This window comes from Marmota marmota, unplaced genomic scaffold (genome assembly GCF_001458135.2).
Source record: "Marmota marmota marmota unplaced genomic scaffold, marMar, whole genome shotgun sequence".
Lineage (NCBI taxonomy): Eukaryota > Metazoa > Chordata > Mammalia > Rodentia > Sciuridae > Marmota > Marmota marmota.
In genome coordinates, this window is record NW_025999977.1 from 42,158,482 (window position 1) to 42,178,373 (window position 19,892).

The following is a 19,892-nucleotide window of genomic DNA, read 5'->3' on the forward strand; positions in this document are numbered from 1 at the left end:
AAAGCAGTATGGAGATTTCTTGGAAAGCTGGGAATGGAGCCACCATTTGACCCAGCTATTCCCCTTCTTGGTCTATTCCCTAAAGACCTAAAAAGAGCATGCTACAGGGACACTGCTACATCGATGTTCATAGCAGCACAGTTCACAATAGCAAGACTGTGGAACCATATATATTTTTTAATTAAAATTTTTTCCAGGGCCTGGGGTTGTGGCTCATGAGCACTTGCCTTGCACACGTGAGGCGCTGAGTATTGATCCTCAGCACCACATAAAATAAATAAATTAGTAAAACAAAGGTACTATGTCCATGTTCAACTAAAGAAATTTTTAAAAAATTTTTCATATCCATTTTGAATATATATTTAGTTGTAGGTGGACACAGTACTTTTATTCTATTTTTATGTGGTGCTGAGGATCGAACCCAGTGCCTCACGCATGCCAGTCAAGCACTCTACCACTGAGCCCCAGCTCCAGGCCCAGTACTCCAATCTATTTTTAAACCAATCTCTTTAAAATCCACTAAAAAAAAAAAACAAAGTATTTTAGATGTGAGTAATCCCCTTTTTTTTCTCTTTGCTTATCAATAGGCACTAATGCTAATGCTAAGTTTTTACCTAAGAGATGCTTACAGTCTCCTGTGTATAGGAAAAGGAAGGAGAGGCTATGACCAGCAAGTAAAGAGATGAGATCAATCCAACAAGGTAAGTGTATTATGAACATCACATTATGAACCTGATATATTCTGTATACTACTCTTTGATCAGTTATGTGGAGTTTCAAATATCTTCTCTAAGTCTGTGGTTTATCTTTAACTTTGTTTATGGTGTCTTGTCTTATAAATTTTAAATTTTATTGCAGCCATTAACCTTTTCTTGTATGTCTTTTTTTAAGAGGCCACAGAGATACTCTTATATTCCCATTCAGGTCATTAAAACACCTAGACTTTATTTTTGTGTATCATACATGATAAAGACCTAATTTATCACATTTTTGCATTTATTACATAGGTACTCTCTTTCCACTGACTGCCACCTCCTCTGCCCCTAAGTAAGTCTTTTTATGTCTGGATGTGCTTCTGGGCTCTCTATATGTTCTAATCATAGAATTTTCTATCCTTATGCCAGTTCCACATTGTTTTACTTCTCTTGCTTGATATCTGATAGAGAAAGTTTACCTTCACTCTTCTTCAAGATTGTATTGATGCTTCTAAAATAAATTTAGCACTTATTTCTGAAATTCCATGCTGAGATTTTATAGGAGATCCAATGAGTTTACTGATTAATTTTGGAATGACTGCCATCTTTATAATAGTTTTCCAATTCATAATTATCTTTTATTTGTATCTTAATTTTAAATTATGATTCATAATTTTCTAAGTTTTACACATTGTGACTATATTTTAAAATTATATTTTCTAATTGGTTGCAGCTAGTAAAAAATATTGCCATTAATTTTCGTTTCTTGTTCTTTTATCTAAACACTTTGCTGAATTTCTCTATTTGTTCTAAGTTCCCTGTAGATTCTCTTAGATTTTCCTATGTCAGCAGTCATTATTCACATATAATTTTGATTGTTTCTCAGTTTTTCTACCTATATTTCCAAATGACTACTCCCTTTTTATTTTGTCTACTCTGGTATGAGCCACTGAAAATATGGCAAGAGAAAGGGCAGATGGACCATCTAAGTTCATCACTTAAACCTATGACTATAACTATATAACTTTAAATAATATATTTAAACCTGGCAATTTATTGGTTTTGTCAGGTACTATATGACTCCTGACCCATAGCTGTTACCCTCCCTTTCTTCCCTAATGACAGAATAGGATTCTGTTTATTAGATGATCATCTACATCACATGATTCAAGCAAGGGGCAATCCATGAATACTCTTAAGTCAGTTCTTCCCAGTAGCTGGTTAAGGGTATGTAATGCGATTCAGTTCTGGTTTACCAGGCATGTGAAGTCTTTTATTTATCCCTTTCCTTTTTTATGGGGGTGGGGGTGTGAAGTGGATTGGGAAGAGAGCCTTTTGAAAAAAAGAGATGCTTCTGAAAGACTATAGACAGGAAAGAAGAATCTGTTTTCTCCTGGTAGATATAATTTTGATTGTATGTGATATTTATAATCATCAGATGCCAAGGATTATAGAGCAAAAGGATAAAAAGAACTTGGGTCCCTGATAACATACCTGGAACTCCCTCTATTGTGAATTGTCTTAATATTTGAGTCAGAATATTTTCTTTATTGTTTCACTACTTTGAATTGATCTTTTATCTTTATTTGTTGCTAAAAGCCTCTTAACTGAGATACTGACTCAGATAAGCCTTGATCAGACCTATTTACAGTCAGCCTGTAAGAGGATAGATATGCAAAACCCCTAGTACCTATAGTATAAGTGGAGCTGAAAAGAGCAAGAAATTAAGGCCTAGAACCCAAAGAGGAGGCCCAAATGATGTGGTTTCTTAGGCAGCAGAGTTATTGTCTTATTTGGCAGTATTAAGTTGTTTTTGTATAGACATTTCTAGGGAACTAAACAAAATGAGCTAAAAATTCTGTATTTCTTCAACTTGGAGGATACTTCACTCTCTTGGGCCACCAAGGCCATCAAACTTTGGACAAACCTCCAGGAGATTTAAAGGAAGCAAAGAGCAGCAGCAATCTCTTGGCATCCTTATCTCAGGTATGTCCTTTGGAGGCCAATCTGCTGATCAGCTACTTTACAAATGAATGGAAGCAAAACAATCTTTTCCCTCTTAACTGAATATAAATCATCATTTTATTCATTCATGAATCTGACCTTAATTTTCGGCCTGGCTTCCTTGTTGAACCTTAAACTTTAATCAGTATATACAGGACTTCAGCTGTAAAATGAGGAAATCAGCATACCTACACGTTCCTCTACCTTTTAACTTTAGCACTTAATCACAAACTGCTTGCAGTATGATCTGACTTTTTCAGTAGGTATGTTTTCGAGTACCCTACAGTTGCTTGTATCTTTTACTTTTTGTATTCCTCATGGTATCTAGCATGACCCTCCTAAATATATTTAGCAAAAAAAATTAAATATGGAGAAGGTATTTTATTCTTGTGTTCTCTATCAAAAAAATGAATTGCGGGCTGTGGCTGTGGCTCAGTGGTAAAGTGCTTGTCTAGCATGCGTGAGGCACTGGGTTCGATCCTAAGCACCACGTAAAAATGAAATAGAGATATTGTGTGCCCACCTACAACTAAAAAAAATACTATATATTAAAAAAAATAAATTGCAAGCTGTAACAAGAAGTGGTGTATCTTCAACTAATTCCTCAAATCATATTATGACTCCATCTCTTTTATTTCTCTTTTCTTTCTTCCCTTAATTCTTCTTTGAGCACCCAGCATTTTGAAAATTATTTCTTTGTTATTCTATCATTTAGGAATTTTCCCCGTCTTGTATCTCCCTTTCTCTTATTCTCTTCCACCATTTTCCTCTCTTTAGGTGGAGTGGGCACATTTACATTCTTTACTCCATTTAACCCATATAACTACCTATGAGGTAAAGAAATTATTTATTAGACTGTTTTTATAGACAAGGAATCAGAGTCTTTAAAAGGGCAAACAATTTGATTAAAGCTAACCACTTAAGTTTAGAACTAGGGCTTGAAATCAGAGATTTCAAGAAAAATCAGACTTTTTTTTTGGTGTATGTGGTTTTTATTTCAAATATTTGTTAAATATTTATTCCTTTGGACATCATTATTATTCCTTGGGACAAGAGCAAATATCACCCCTACCTAAACCTAGGAACTATGTGCAGAATTTTTTTCGGGGGGAGGGGGTACGGTGTGGGTGGGTAGGAATGGGTACCAGGGATTGATCCCTGGAGGCACTTAACCACTGAGCTACATCTCCAGTCCTTTTTATTTTAAGACAGGGTCTCACTAAGTTGCTTAGGGTCTTGCTAATTTTCTGAGGCTGGCTTGAACTTGTGATCCTTCTATCTTGGCCTCCCAAGTCTCTGGGATTACAGGTGAGTGTTGCAACACTCAGCTATGTACAGAACTTTAGAGAACAGAGGCAACACTTTGGCAGAGGCTGAATGCTGAGCATAGAATGAAATTCAGCCAGGCAATCAAACTTCAGCTACCATCAAGGCACATCTTGTGGTGGTCACAAATTATAGGATGTTTTTAGAAGGTTTGGGTATAGCACAATATTTTTTTTTTTACAAATAATAATAGGTGACATTTATTAATGTTGAAGTATAAGCCAGGAGCTTTTCTAAGCTCCTTATTAACTCATTTAATTCTGACAACAATTTTATGAGATACTGAGTTAGAAAAAAAGGAAAAAAAAATCTCTGTTAAAATATAGAACAAACAGGGGCTGGGGATGTGGCTCAAGTGGTAGCGCACTCGCCTGGCATGCGTGCAGCCCGGGTTCGATCCTCAGCACCACATACAAACAAAGATGTTGTGTCCGCCAATAACTAAAAAATAAATATTAAAATTCTCTCCCTCTCTCACTCTCTCTTTAAAAAAAAAAAAAAAGCTTAAAAAAAATATAGAACAAACAACTCATAAATAATTCCTGAGCTGGACACAAAAGAGCCTGAGGGACAAAAAAGAACCAAAATGTAAGGATGCACTGAAGAGCCCATAAATTATTTTATAACTTTCCAGCTCCTTATAAGTCTTTTTTGGAATGCACTGAAACAGAAAAAAGGCCTTGGTAGAAAGAGACCATCAACCTTGTAAATCTAGGGGCAAATGTTTGATTGGACCACAAACCTTTGACCACCCACTGACCACCTGAGATGTTGATGTATGCTGAAACACATACCAGATCAGGTAGCCTAACGGAGGAACACAATCATGCTGAATATTTCCCAGCTGTGAGAGAAGCTCAGCCCTCTTTGGATCATACATATTCCATCTAAGTATGCACCCTAATAAATACTCATGCATTGGCAGCATGTCTCACTTTTGAGATATAGCACAAGAATTTCATTTGTCTACTTGGCTAGACCCTTGGTTGAAGTGTCATTAGGTCATTGTCACTCAAGTTCCTGGTTAGCCAAAAACCAGCAGCAAAGAGACCCAAACTGAGGATCAAGATCCTCTGGAAATCATTCCTATCAGTGGCAAAGTGGTAGAGTCCCCAGAACCAGTCTCCTACCTTGCCAAGGAATTGGGGGGCTTCATTTGCTGAGCTGGCAATGCTCGTGGTGACTCCGCTGGAAGCTATTAATACCTGTGAACTCTGCAGAGTCTTACAGGATGCCTAGAGCTAACTCTTATAACCATTATATCATAATGCCTCTCTGATATAATTTATTCCTTATTTCTCTTGCTTCCTAAATTAGGAAGGCTCCAGAGAATTTCTTTAAACACTTTTCTACAAACCCAAAGCAACACACTCATGTGGTTAAAAAGAATAGAGAAGGACTGATAACAAGAAAGCAACAATTCACAGCCCCACTTCCCACAAATGCATTTTTTTCTGTGGTCCCTGATAATTATCCACATGTCTGCTGTGTATGCAATCTTAAATATTTATGCCACTATATATACTCGCTTTCTGCCATGAGAGAGATTAAACCATTACAACTTCCAGATTCCCAAACTTGTATCCTTTCTCCATTTTTCTTTTATAATAATATCATTAGACATCCATCTCACCAATTTCAAATAACATAAACAAACCTTATTTTCAGTTCCAACAATCATAAGTAGAATCTCTGGTTGTTCTATTTTGTATATTAAGATGTTTCTCTTTATTAATTTAGTAATTGCATGATGTCCAATCTAAATAATTTGTATCTCAGAAAATAAAAATTAGATTGCTTTTAAGTTGTAGGACTCAAAGTGCTTTGCTATGAGTCAGTCATTTTTAACCAAATAAAAGGGTCTTTCATCTTAGTAGACCAAGTTTGGTTCTTTGAGTCTTTCATGGAAGTCTGGGAATAGACTTCACACCTTTGTTGTAGCAATAGGGCTCTCTTATTACAAGAATATTTGGCACAAACCTTTGAAAAGTATAAACTGTTGTAGGAGAGCACTCACCTGCTGCTGTCCCTGTAACCGCTGTTGTAGTTGAAGTCTAAGTTGGTTAGGTGCAGCTGGAGGTCTGTTTAGAGTTTGCCTGGGCTGCATACCCATGCCAGGTGAAAAAGCACCTCTGGGAGGTGTTACTTGAACAGGCATAGTCCCCAGTGAAGGTTTCTGCCTGACCATGCCTTGGAATGGGCTAGGGAGATTGGCAGTAGGAGAAGGAGAAGAATAAGGCTGTGAATAGAGGTTGGGTCTTTCTTCCATCATTAGAGGTGGTGTTGCTTGCTGTGGTGGAAATCTCTCTGATAATACATCTAATCCACCGCCCTGTCAAGAAAGAAGGCAGAACACTTTGCGAATAAATTTCTGCCAATAAATGACATGTGTTGCTATATAATTTTGGATCTGTGCACGTTATCTCTAGAAAGTGTCATCATGATATATTCATTCTGAACTCCTGCTCTCTAAAAGTTTGTCACCTAAAGAAATCATTTGTGAAAGTTGCTTTTGAAAGGAAATAATGGATAAATTAAGATGCTTTAAATATCAGCAGAGATGAAAATATGATTAAAATAAAGGACCTAAATCAATGAAGTAAAGTCACAAGTTTGAAAAGAACTTCAATGAAAAGTCGAAGAAGCAATGAACTTTACATTTAATAAGTTAACATAAAAATCAGAGTCTTTAAATCAGAGTCTTTAAAGGGCAAACAATTTGATTAAAGCTAACCACCTAAGTTTAGAAGTGGGGCTTGAAATCAGAGATGACTCTTTTATATATGTTCAGGCATTTTTCTCTCAAATAGAATCCAATCTTTACCTTATTTGAAAAAAATCCATAGCTAAAAGTAATATAAGACCATAGAGTTTCAGCTTTCAAATGTTATAACTGTACCCACTGCAAGAAATGTAATTTAAATTGTGATCTGGTGTGTGTGTGTGGCAGAGAATGAAAGAGAGACAGAAACAGACAGGGAGAGCATGTGTGTGTGTGTGTGTGTGTGTGTATATTTCATGAAACATACCTTGCCCTTTTTATGGGCTATGCATTCTGACACTGTATTTTACACTCATTTCCATTGAAAAAATGCTGGTCATAAGCTGGGCATGGCCACATACCATAAAATTTTTAATCCCAGCTTCGTGGGAATCTGAGGCAGGAGGATCACAAATTCAAGGCCAGCTGGGAAACTTAGTAAGACCTTGTGTCAAAATAAAATTTAAAAAGGGCTAGGAATATAGGTCAGTGCTTGCCTTGCATAAGCAAGGCCCTCAGTTCAATCCCCAGTACCAGTAAAGAAAAAATGCACTAAATTCATTTTATAACCTTACAACATGAAAAATGCTAAATAGGATGTTGAAATATCATGGAACATATATAGGTTGAAGACCACAATTCCCAATAGCCAAATCATGGAACCAGCCTATGTGTTGATCAATAGGTGAATGGATAAAGAAAATGTGGCGCAATATATATATATATATATTCACATACATACATACACAAAACACAATGGAATTTTACTGGTCCATAAAAAAGAACAAAATTGGGTCATTTACAGGAAAATAGTTGGGACTTAAAAGCATTATGTTAAGTGAAGGAAGCCAGACTTAGAAAATCAAGGGTCATATGCGTTCTCTCCTCTGTGCAAGCTAGAGAGACACAAAGGAAAAAAAAAAAAAAGAAAGAAGAGAGAAGAAAAGAAAAAAATGGGTTTGGGAGGGGGAAAGATCACAAGAAAGGGGCCAATGGGGCTGGGAGGGGAGGAAAAATGGAAGCACTGGACAATGAAATTAACCAAATTATGTTATGTGCATGTACGAATAGAATATATAACAATTAAGCCCACTATAAGGTACAATTATAATGCACCAATAAAAATGATCTTGAAAAAAAAGCATGAAGAAAGATAAATTTAGTTCTAAAACAAGAAGTGATGATATAAATCTGGAATCTATTCTAGCTAGAGCTTGTAAGATTCTGATCCATAGTGAAAAACTAAGGCATTCTAATTCTAATGATCATGGTACTTTTTTTGTTTAAAAAGCCCATTAGTTATTGTGTGTGTGTTTTTTTTCAGGGCCCAGGACTGAACTCAGGGCCTTGAACATGCTAGGCAAGTGTTAAAATCCTTGAGCTGAATCCTCAAATCCTTTATTACGTATTTTGATAAATTCAATAAGGGGTAAATTATAAAACAGCTAAAGCAGGGTGGGGATGATACTGAAAAATCTTGCTTAAAAATCACTTTCTAGGGATGTGGCTCAGTGGGAGAGTGCTTACCTAGTATGCATGAGGCCCTGAGTTCAATGCTCAGAACAACAACAACAAAAAGTCACTTTCTGGTTTCTCAGGGTTGCACTGTTTAATTAATGCCAACTGTAATAAATACCTGAACAAGTTTGTCAATTCCCAGTGCTCTGTCTAGTTCAGCAAGCTCAGTTTCATCTTTGCCACTGAGGAAGGACACCAGTTGTTCCAGAAGAGCCTTCTCATCATTTCTTCCTTCTACTGTTGTTGGTGGACAGAGAAGCTCATCTAATTGTGAACTGATACACTGGCTGCAGAATCAAAAGATTTAAGAAAGTTTCAAAATGAAACAGCAAAAAATTATTCAATATTATGAATGCAAATACACACATATAGGTACAAATCTGGTTCTAGAAAATTTTCTGTTGAAATGCTTGGCAATAAATTCTAATGCAATAAAATGTTCCATGCTTAATGTACAGAAATTAAAAGAACATCAGTATATACAGCTTGAATACATTTCATTCTTTTGTCAATCATCAAACTTTGTTTCTATATTCTTCATATTAGCTTACGGAAATAACCTGAAAAAGGGAACAAACATAATTAAGGGAAAATAATTTTCAATAAAAGTAAAAAAATAAAAATAAGATAAAAAGTCAGAAAAATCATTTGGCCTATACTCAGATTCATTTACTTATTCTATATCATCAATTATTGATAACTGAAGTATAATCAAAACAAATATTATTTTACTTTCAAATATGATCAAATCATGCCAGGCACGGTGGTGCATTCCTATAATCCCAGTGGCTTGGGAGGCTAAGGCAGGAGGATCGTGAGTTCAAAGCCAGCCTCAGCAAAAGCGAGAAACTAAGCAACTCCGTGTGACCCTGTCTCTAGATAAGATACAAAATAGGGCTGAGGATGTGGCTCAATGATTAAGTGCCCCTGAATTTAATCCCTGGTTTCCCTTCCCCAAAAGATGATCAAATCCTATTGACAGCATGACACAATTAACATATATGAAAGAAATCAAACTAGAAAAATGAAACATGGTAGGCATGAAGCAACAAAACAAATTGTTGATTTGTAGAAAATATGTATCTAATCCAAAGTGATATCAACTTAGAAACATACAGAAAATTAATATATGTAGAAATATAGAAAAAATAAAACTTAGAAAAATATAGAAAATAATACTAATTCTAATTACACTAATACAATAATATAAGAACTCTTTCTGTGGGAAAGTGATGACACTTTGATAATATATGTTAAAGGAAAAAGAAAAGCCAGTGTATCAGTTCATAATGGGAACCCAGTCCAAGTTAAAGTTCTAAACCACACTCAATGCTATTTAGTCTCCTTTTGGTTGCCATGTATGAGACATACTCTATGCTAAGGAATACAGCTGCTTATGTGGATTAAGAAATTAAATTCTAATCAGAGTACTAAATAGACATAGAAAGTACTTTCCTTCCTTATGCCTTCAAACAAAGAGAAATTTTAGACAAAATAATTACATGACTAAAAGCTTAAGGGCAATATAATTGTTGTGCTGAGGCCAATTCATCCACAGGTCCCAAGAATATTACAGTAATCAAAACAAAGGAGTATAGATGAAATACAAAACAACAGTTGTATACCATGTCCATCTCTTGGTGATTACAATGTACACTACCCTTCTGTCATGTAGTAAATTTATCTGCTTGATTCTGTATTCCCTTACCCTCTCTTTTCTCCCTTAAACATTTATATCAATGTATAACTCACAAAATACAATGTAAACTAGAATTCAATTTGGGAATAGTAGTTCTTGGCTTAGAGGTTGGTATTTGATACTTTATAAAATATAAAATATATTACTTACTCTTCTGCTTTATTCTGATTAATAGCTGTCACAGCATTATTTGCCCATGGAATCTGGTCACCTGTTCCTGGTTGTCCAAACTGGTTATCAATTGCTTCCAATTCCAGTTCAGGCAATCCTGATTGAAGAAGAAAAGGTCATTGTCACAATAAAAGATAAAAATGACAATATTTTCAAAATAAATTGTGTAATTGTGAGATTTTTTCCCTATAAAATATTACTTCAATGACAGGTTACTTACTCAGAAACGTAAATTATCCAAAATGTAGCTATATATAAAAGTAAATGAGAAAGTGAGAAAATATTTCTCAGTAAAAGAAAATATAGAATTGAGTTTGTACATAGGTTGATATTACCATAGGAGAATCAAGAACTTTGTCAGAAATTATTTATTTTAAAAGTAAATAATTTCATTTAACTACTTTTTCAATCTACTGCATATTACACTACACTGTATGTAGAGAGAGTGTCATCACCATGAAATGAGAACTACGAGCAAAAGATAAAATGCAGTCAATAAAAGGTAGAAATAGAAACTAAAGAGTATGGCAGTTTAAGGCTATTCAGCAAATGAACAAGGCTCTAATTGTTACCCTAAGAAGACAGCTGTATAATTATGGTATAATAACTCAGGCTTATAATGATACTCACATGAGGAAAGGTTGGACTATGTTTTGTAACTGAAGAAAACAGTGTACACATTTTAGGAATTTTTTTCTTTAGAAATTTTTGGAAAAATTTATGATTACCTCTTAACTATTAATAGTGGAAAAAATCATAACCTGAATTTAGAAATTTAGAGACTGATTAATGAATTATGGTATACCTATTGATAATATATGTTAAAGAAAAAAGAAAAAGCATATTCTAAGACAATTTGTTCAGGATGAATCTATCTTTATAAACTACTTCATATATGTTAATAGAAAAAATTCTGGGAAGCTCTTTCTATATTTCTCCTTGGTTCATTTCAGGCAATAGGAGTAAGGATTATTTTTCTTTTTACAACAGTTATTTATAATTTCCAAAATGAATCTATGTTAACTGGTCATTGTTATGGGTGAAACCATGTCCCTCCAAATTCATATGTGGAAATCCTAATATCTTGTAGCTCAAGATATGACTATTTGGAGACAGGGTCTTTAAAGAAGCAATTCATTTTAAATGGATCATTACAGCCCAATCCATGACTAGACTCTTTATAAGAAGATTAGAACACAGCCTAGAGAGAAAGCAGTCATCTCCAGGCCAAAGAGAGGCTTCAGAAGAAAACAAACCCGTTACAACTTCTAGCCTCCAGAATTGCAAGAATATAAACTTCTGTTGTTTAAGTCCCCAATCTATGTATTTCTTTATAGCAGTCCTAGGTAAATAATGCAATTTTTAAGCTAAAAGGGTTTTGAGTTTGTTATTGTCGTTGAGGTGCTAGGGATCCAACCCAGAGCTGAATGCAAGATTGGCAAGTACTGTATTGCTGAGTTACACCTCCAGTCTAGCTTAGAGTTTCAAGAGAAGAGTTATATAGAATTTTTCATTCTAGTGAATAAGAAATAAGTAGATTTAAGGATATCTGAAAAAATTATGCAAAACACATTAGGCTCACTTTTATGTGAAATACACGTAATATTTAGTATAAATAAAAATCCCTACAAACACATTCACTTTATTTTTTTTTTAGTTGTAGACGGACACAATACTTTTATTTTATTTATCTTCAAAAAAATTTTTTTAATTGTTGATAGGTCTTTATTTTATTTATTTATATGTGGTGCTCAGAATCAAACCCAGGGCCTCACACATGCCAGGCAAGTGCGCTACCTCTGAGCCATAGCCCAGCCTCTTCTTTATTTATCTTTATATGGTGCTGAGGATCAAACCCAGGGCCTCACATGTGCTAGGCAAGCACCCCACCACTGAGCTACAACCCCAGTCCTACATTCACTTTTAAATGAACATAATTATGGCTTTCAATTAAACTGATTTCTATGATAACAAATAATAGAGAAATCGAATTCTGTAAGGATGCTGAAAAATACAACAAACAAAAATAATCAAACTAAAACAATGACCATGGTGATGGAAATTAAATCACTTAATTCCTATCATTATCTTAATTAGGAAACTGGTCAGAGGTTATCTAAAGTTGTCCCATTGCTCTGATCCACATATTAACTCCTCAATCTTCCTAATCTCCTTAAGAAATCTAACTTATATTAAGTGCATGCACACATATAAAACAATAGATCCCACTGTTATAACAGGGCATTTACAAGTCTTGATGGGAAATATTACAAACTTAGATAAAATATTTCCAAAACAGGATTAATATGCTAAATTTGATGTGTAGTAGGCAAACAAATAATCAAAAACAAAAAAACTAAAAACAACCAACCAAACAAACCAAACCAATTAAGCTTTGATTCAATTAAAAGTTTTGTTTTTGTTTTTGCATAGGCTGTTTAAAAGAAGTTGGTTTTTATTCTTGCACTAATTTCAAACTTTTGGACTTCCTTTAGAAAATGCCTTCTATAAAAAATTTGAGGGTTTGATGGCATTAATGAGGAAATACACAAGTTCTCTCTTTGTCCTTGGAATACATCTCCTAGTTTGGGTCATGATTGTGTTTCTACTACAAATATGAATAAGTATGTATACATGTAAAGAAAAGGCCAGTAATTTTTGCAAGAGAGGCAGCTGAAATAGGGGTAGAAAAGAAGCCCTCAGGGATCTTTGATTGGGTAATTAACATTCGTTGTTGCTATTATTATTTTTTGAGTTGAGGTCTCACTTATGTTCCCAGGCTGTACTCAATTGCTTCAGCCTCCCCAGTATGGGGCTAGAGTAGCATGCACACCTGATATTATCTGTTATCATAAAATGCTCAACATCATATTTTCTCAATTTAAAATCTGGCTAAAAGGAAATTTTTATATCCCCATTAGCCATACTGAACCCAGAAAAAATTATTTTATCAAATAGTTTAAAAATTTTCTGTACACCAAGTAGACGGCATTGTCTTTAACCAGGAGGGTGGCTTTTGTACATTCTATGCCTCGGTTGATGCAGTTATCTATTGATTTTTCATGTTCGAAGTTAATTTTCTTCAGCTGTTGAAAAGGAAGTTTCTGGCTCAGTTTGGTGCTACATTTGGCAATTATGTGTGCACAGTATTTACAGTGTTTTATTTTTAAAAAACAGCATGTAGACAAAGAGTCTCTAATAAAAAATTCTCTAAATCGGTAAGATAAAAACCCAAGAACACAATTGATAAATGTCAAAGAAGCCACATAAAACAACTTAATTCATAATAAAATAAATATCATTTAAAACTACCCTGAGATACTTGGGAAAAAAACATATCAACTGATAAATTTGAGAAAATGCACAATTTGAAGTACTGAGAAGGATATATGGAAATAGAAATATTAACTACCAGTTAATATAATCTGAGAAGGGCCACTGGGGAGTATGTATGTATATGTATAAATGTATGTATGTATGTATATATGTATGTATCTATCTATCTTTGACTCAGATATTCTATTAAGAACTTCATTTTGAGATATATACTCAGGAGTGGTAAATTATCTCTATAAGGTAACTCATTATATCCTTAATGATAAGCAAAAGGTGCTTATCATTAGGCAACTAGTTAAGTACAGTTAAGTTACCTTCTGGTATAGGAAATAAGGACAAGCTATAAAAAGAATAAAGAACTTCTTTTCATGCTGGTATACAATGGTAGCCAAGTGAAGGAGTCTAAGATACAGAACACTGACTGTATAGTATGACACTATCGGTATAAAAAAGGGAAGTCTGTGCATGTTATACATTTCTTTTACAGAGAAAACATAATATAGCTCTTAGAATGAAGAGACTTTTAATTTATTTTTTTTAAGTTTTAAATTTGCTCTAGTTAGTTATACATGACAGTAGAATGCATTTTGACATTGTACACAAATGGAACACAACTTCTCCTTCCTCTTGCTGTGCATGGTGCAGAGTCACACCAGTAATGTAATCATACATGTATATAGGGTAATACTGTCTCATTCTACTGTCCTTCCCATCCCCACAGCCCTATTCTCGCCTCTACACCATCCAAAGTTCATGAAGAGACTTTTTTTTTTGAGAGAGAGAGAATCTTTCAATCTTTATTTTTTATTTTATTTTTTTTAGTTTTCAGTGGACACAACATCTTCACTCCATTCCTATGTGGTGCTGAGGATCGAACCCAGCGCCCTGCGCATGCCAGGCGAGCGCACCGCAGCTTGAGCCACATCCCCAGCCCCATGAAGAGACTTTTCATTACACATTTCTTTGGTGTTGTTTTGAATGCAGAAGACTGTATCTTTTTAAAATTATTATTATTATTATTATTATTTTGTAGATGGACACAATATCTTTATTTATTTATTTTTATGTGGTGCTGAGGATTGAACCCAGTGCCTCACACATGCGAGGCAGGCATTCTATCACTGAGCTATGGCCCCAGCTCCAGAAGCCTGTATCTTAATTACTTAACACACACACACACACACACACACACACACACACACACACACACAATGTAACCTCAAAACCTAAAAATGTTATATGTGAAACTCATTATCTTTACAGTTACATGATTTTTTTTTCTTTTTTTGTGGTGCTGGGGATTGAACCCAGAGCATTGTGCATGAGAGGTAAGCACTCTACCAACTGAGCTATATCCCCAGCCATAACTATACAAATTTTTTAATATACTTCATATTAATAGGATTTAAAAAAATAATCATCCCAGAATGTGTGTGTTCAAACAACATAAAATACCAACTGAGGAGGTTTTTCACTTGCTTTAGTGATGTTAATCCTCAAATATTTTTAGAATCTTCAGGAATGATCTTAACTAGTCCACAAGTCCTTCAAGAAAATAAATCTCACAAGTTTAATTTTAGTTTTGATTAAAAAAAACATTATTACTCTTTTTTGATCAACAAATTTGGTTCTAAATAACTAGAAATTTTCAAAAATCAAATCCACCCTCAAAGAACAAGAACTTGGAGACAGTCAAAAGAACAGTGCCATGGTTTTGAAGGTACTGCCAAGGAGGCAAGCTGTACACATTTTGATCAACAATACTCTCTTATAAGATGTCTAGGCTGAAAAACCAATACTGTGTTGGCTGTGCTCTTATACCTCAATCTGCCTGGGATTTATATGTGCAAACTGTTTAAACCACTTGGTCACACCGCAGGAGCATGTATATGCACATATAAATCTCAGGAAGACTGAGATTTAAATCCTTGTCTACACATATTAATTGTGTAACTCTGAGCAAGCTTTTGTCTGTGTGTGTGTGTGTGTGTGTTTTCCTTTTCATTCTCTGAATCATAGTTTTCTCATATGTACAGAATTATTACCTATATCTTTTCTTCCAAAAATATCATTGAAATAAACAAAAGAGGAAAAAAATCCACAGCTAAAAGAAAGGCAAAAGAAATATCATGGCAGTAGACTAGAATAGTGAAGAATTTCTGAAAAATAAAGCCCAGCTAGAAACAAACTCTGGGGAATACTTCAACTGAACTATAAAACAGTAAAAAGAGGATTTTCCAGGATAGGTTTTTCCAGAAAAGTACCATAATAATTCCAAACTCAGTGTCATTCAAGTGAGTTAAGGAATAGGCCATGGGTGATTGCTGGGATAATTAAAGGGCAACAAAAGAGCTGCCATCAGGACTCTGCTCAGAGAGCAGCTGACTCTGGTGTCTGCCCATGGGATTTAACTGGTGTATTTGTGACTTTGGGTGGGAGTTCTGCCCAGGAAATCTCCCAAAGTGGATGCTAGGGCTGCCCCAAGGGATTTCCCTACCACCAAAGCCCTATTCCCTTTCAACGACAGAGAAATGGGCTTCTCTAATCAGAACTTATATTTACTGCCAGGAGACAAGGATTTCTCAGTTTAGCTAAAGAAATGTGCTAGCTACCAGCATTTTTTCATTCTAAGTGTTTTTCAGTATATATGGAGAGACATCAAAATTCAATACACATTCAAGAAAAGTCAATAGCAGGAAACATACAGCAAATTTAACATAGAAAGAAAATGAAGAAGAAAGGAATGATACAGAAAATGGATGAACCTTAGTAAATAAAATAAATATCATTACACAGATTAAAAAGTCTATTCCACTCATAAAAGTAATAGTTCCTAAGAAAAAGAATTTCTAGACAGTAAAAACATGAGAGCATGGTTAAAAGAACTCGAACAGATGGACCGAAGAGCAGAACTGATAGAGTTAAAGATTCAGTTTTGATCTGGGAAACGGCCCAGAGTTTCTCTCAAAATACAGCACAAAATGGGAAGGAAAGGAAATGTAATAGAGGTAAGACAGGTACTATGGTGGATAAAGTCGGGAGTTTTAACTGGTGTAGCTCATATTTTGAAGTATGATGGTGGTTAATCTTGCAGGACATTTGCACTTGGCATAGTCCCACTTCTGACTGAAGACTAAAGTAAAGAAAGTGTTTGATTTTCCTGGGTGACACAAAGTCAAGACCTGGGCCAACTGATACTAGACCCTGGTTCCAGTAACAGGTAGTGATGCACACAGTTTGGGGGTCAGAGGTGAACAGTGTTAGAAGTGATTCTTCCTCTCTCCTTTATATGCTAGCATATTTTTTGTCCTTGTCTTCCTTTTTCTTTCTCCAATACTTAATTCTTTTATCCTTTCTTGCACCTAACTTCCTTCCTTAGCCTTATGCCTTTTGAATTACTTTTTTCTTTCCAGTCTATAGCTAAACATTGTTGACTACCTATCTGCATCTGTTGTCTTCCCCTTCACCTACCTCAATATCTTCCCCTCTATGTTTTTAGGTTTTACATACTTATCAGCATAAAGTATAACAGATTCTAGCCTACTTACAGCTTTTATATATGGAGCTCTATTCGAGAGGGAAATTTCACACGAGAAAAGGACCATTTGCTTCAATAAAGGCTATTAAGAAAAAAACACCTCTTCGGCCTGCAGAGCCAACAGACACTTTCTATTTTTATTAACTTTTTAAAAAATCAAATTAACACACATATATGATGTTAAAAGTCAGAACCAAAAGGCCCATAACAAATAAAACCAGTCTTCTGCCTTACACCTTTCCATCCCTTACTTACCAACCTCTCAACTGAGGCAACCACTCACAACTTGTGCCTGTTTTCTTTGGTATTTGCTTACTTATTTCTAAACCTGCAAATGCCTCTACATTTAAAAAAATATTTTTATTAGTTGTTCGTGGATCTTTATTTTATTTACTTATTTATATGTGGTACTGAGAATCAAACCCAGTGCCTCGCACATGCTAGACAAGGGCTCTACCACTGAGCCACAACCCAGCCTGTGTTACTACTTTTTGATAGCTCCATTTAGATGGACTGACTTCCCATCATGATAGACAAGGCCTTTGATCTCCCACACTTACCCCCTTGATATTATTCTTATTTCACAACCCTCTGTCTTACAGACTATACTTATAAGTAATATAAATACTCCTAAGTTTTTGTTTGCTTGTTTTTTAAGTGGTCTTAGCTATTCCAAGACCTCTGCATTCCCACATAAAATTTAGAAAAAGCCTATCAGTTTCTACTAAAATGCATACTGATATTTTTATTGGTATTACATTAAAACTATATGAGTCAATTTTGGAATAACTGACAGCAATATTGAATCTTAATTCATGAATATAATCTCTCTCCGCATTTACTTATCCACTTTCAACCCTATAATTTTTCAGTGTAGAGTGTTGCATATATTATTCTTTCTAAAATTTATGCCTTAATTTTTTTTTGTAAATTGTTTTTTTTTTTATATCATTATCCAACTATATGCAGCTGGTACACAGAAGACAGATGACTTTTTTTTAAGTTGAGTATACATCTTGTGGCCCTGTTAAGTTCACTGAATATTTCAAGTAGCTCTTTTTTAAGATTTTTGACATATAGAATCAGGACTCTTATAGAATACTTTTCTATTGACAATATGCATCTTTAGCTTTTAGCAGCTTAGCCTCAAATATTATACTATGCTATATAAAACAGAATAGTCTCAAATTTCTTCTGTCCCATCTGTTCTAATACTGTCAGACATTTTACTTCTTTTTGCTTTAAACAGTTATCTTTTACATTTAAGGAGACTAACAAGTTTATTAAACAAGAAATTTTCAATTAATTACACTTTTACTATTACTCTATCTGATGCTTTTCCCAACTTCACGTAGATGAGTTTCTACCTGGATTTATTTCCTTTTAGCCTGAAGAGTAATATGGTCTACTGGTGACAAACTTCCTCAGCTTGGTTTGAACACATCCTATTTCACCTGTATTTCTGAATGATACCAGATATAGGAAGTCAGTTGTTTCCTCATCTTTGTTCATCTTATATAATTTTTACATCTTTTTTAAATTTTCAAAAAAAATTTTTTTTGCAGTACTGAATATTGATCCTAGGGCACTTTGCCATTGATCTATGTCCCTAGTCCTTTTTATTTTTTGAAATTGGGTCTCCTTCAGTTTCCTATGCTGGCTTTGAACTTGTAATCTTCCTGGTTCAGCCTCCCAAGTCTCTGGGATTATAAGTATGCACTGCCTGACTTTCATTTTTATATCTCTTTTCATCTTTGTTTCATTTAAGTAATATAAATACTCCCAAGTTATAGAGGTCAATAGTTTCCTATTGTTTATATATCATGATGTGTCAATTTTCTTTGGTTATTTTTACAATTTTTGTTTTATCATTGGTTTAAAATTTCTGGTTAGGTGATTTGATTAGATTATGCCATAGAGCAGTTCTATTATTTTATTTAGGGTTCCTTAAACTTCTTGGATCTTTTGGTTTATAGTTTTTCACACATTTGTAAGCATTTTGACCATGATATTTTTGAAGTTTTTTCTGTTTCCCTTTTCTTCTTTGATTATGTGTACTATATGATAAATGTCAGATTGCTTGATTATTGTTCCACACACAACTGATGTTCTCTATATTTTTTTGGCATTTTCTATCCATCAATTTGAATAGTTTATATTAATTACTGTGTCTTCAAAAACTGCCATTTTTCCTCCACAATGTCTAATATAATTGCTGTAAAACCTACCCAATAACATTTCATTTCACATACAGCAATTTTCAGCTTTACCACTTCCTATTGTGCATTTTTTTGTAGTCTACATCTCTTTCCTCATTATCTTCTCATTTTCTTTTAAATCCTTCAACATATTATATTATTCTAATGTTAAAATATTATTTTAAGGGGCTGGGGTTGTGGCTCAGCAGTAGAGCACTCGCCTAGTCCGTGAGAGGCGCTGGGTTCGATCCTCAGCACCACATAAAAATAAATAAAATAAAGGCATGTGTCCTAACAACTAAAAAAAATTAAAAAAATATTATTTTAACATTTCTGCTAATTCTAACATCTCTATCATTTCTGGGACTGTTTCTATTAACTTATTTTTCTCCTGATTTGGGGTCAGGTTCTTGTTACTTCTATTAATTTTTTAAAATTTATATATGACAGCAGAATGCATTACAATTCATATTACACATTTTCATATCTCTGGTTGTATACACAGTATATGCACACCAATTTGTGTCTTTATACCTGCTTTGGATAATAATTATCATTACATTCCACCATCATTAATAACCCCAGGCCCCCTCCCTTCCCCTCCAACCCTTCTGCCCTATCTAGAGTTTGTCTATTCCTCCCATGC

The 19,892-nt window shown here is 34.5% G+C and overlaps 2 protein-coding genes across 9 annotated transcripts in view; both read right to left on the reverse strand.

Annotated features, from left to right (window-relative positions):
- Ncoa1 (nuclear receptor coactivator 1) overlaps positions 1 to 19,892 on the reverse strand; it is a 193,551-nt gene that overhangs the window by 40,148 nt on the left and 133,511 nt on the right. For all 8 annotated transcript variants that reach the window (XM_048804735.1, XM_015479918.2, XM_048804734.1 and 5 more), the window contains exons 12-14: positions 10,154 to 10,271; positions 8,423 to 8,591; positions 6,043 to 6,357 (exon numbers count right to left, since the gene is read on the reverse strand). In XM_048804735.1, the coding sequence (XP_048660692.1) occupies positions 6,043 to 6,357; positions 8,423 to 8,591; positions 10,154 to 10,271 (602 nt within the window). The remainder of the gene's footprint in view (positions 1 to 6,042; positions 6,358 to 8,422; positions 8,592 to 10,153; positions 10,272 to 19,892) is intronic.
- LOC125617297 (mitochondrial import receptor subunit TOM6 homolog) lies at positions 4,460 to 5,620 on the reverse strand. Its single transcript, XM_048804929.1, has 2 exons — positions 5,585 to 5,620; positions 4,460 to 5,260 (listed from the first exon to the last, which is right to left on the reverse strand). The coding sequence occupies exons 1-2, from the start codon at positions 5,618 to 5,620 to the stop codon at positions 5,000 to 5,002; spliced, it is 297 nt and encodes a 98-aa protein (XP_048660886.1). The 3' UTR covers positions 4,460 to 4,999.

Excerpts from the sequence above, each read along its gene's own strand:
- LOC125617297 (XM_048804929.1), bottom strand. The coding sequence starts at position 5,620 with ATGGAGAAAGGATACAAGTTTGGGAATCTGGAAGTT. Across the intron at positions 5,261-5,584 it reads AGTTTGGGAATCTGGAAGTT|GCATCCTGTAAGACTCTGCA; the intron begins GTAATGGTTTAA and ends AGTTAGCTCTAG.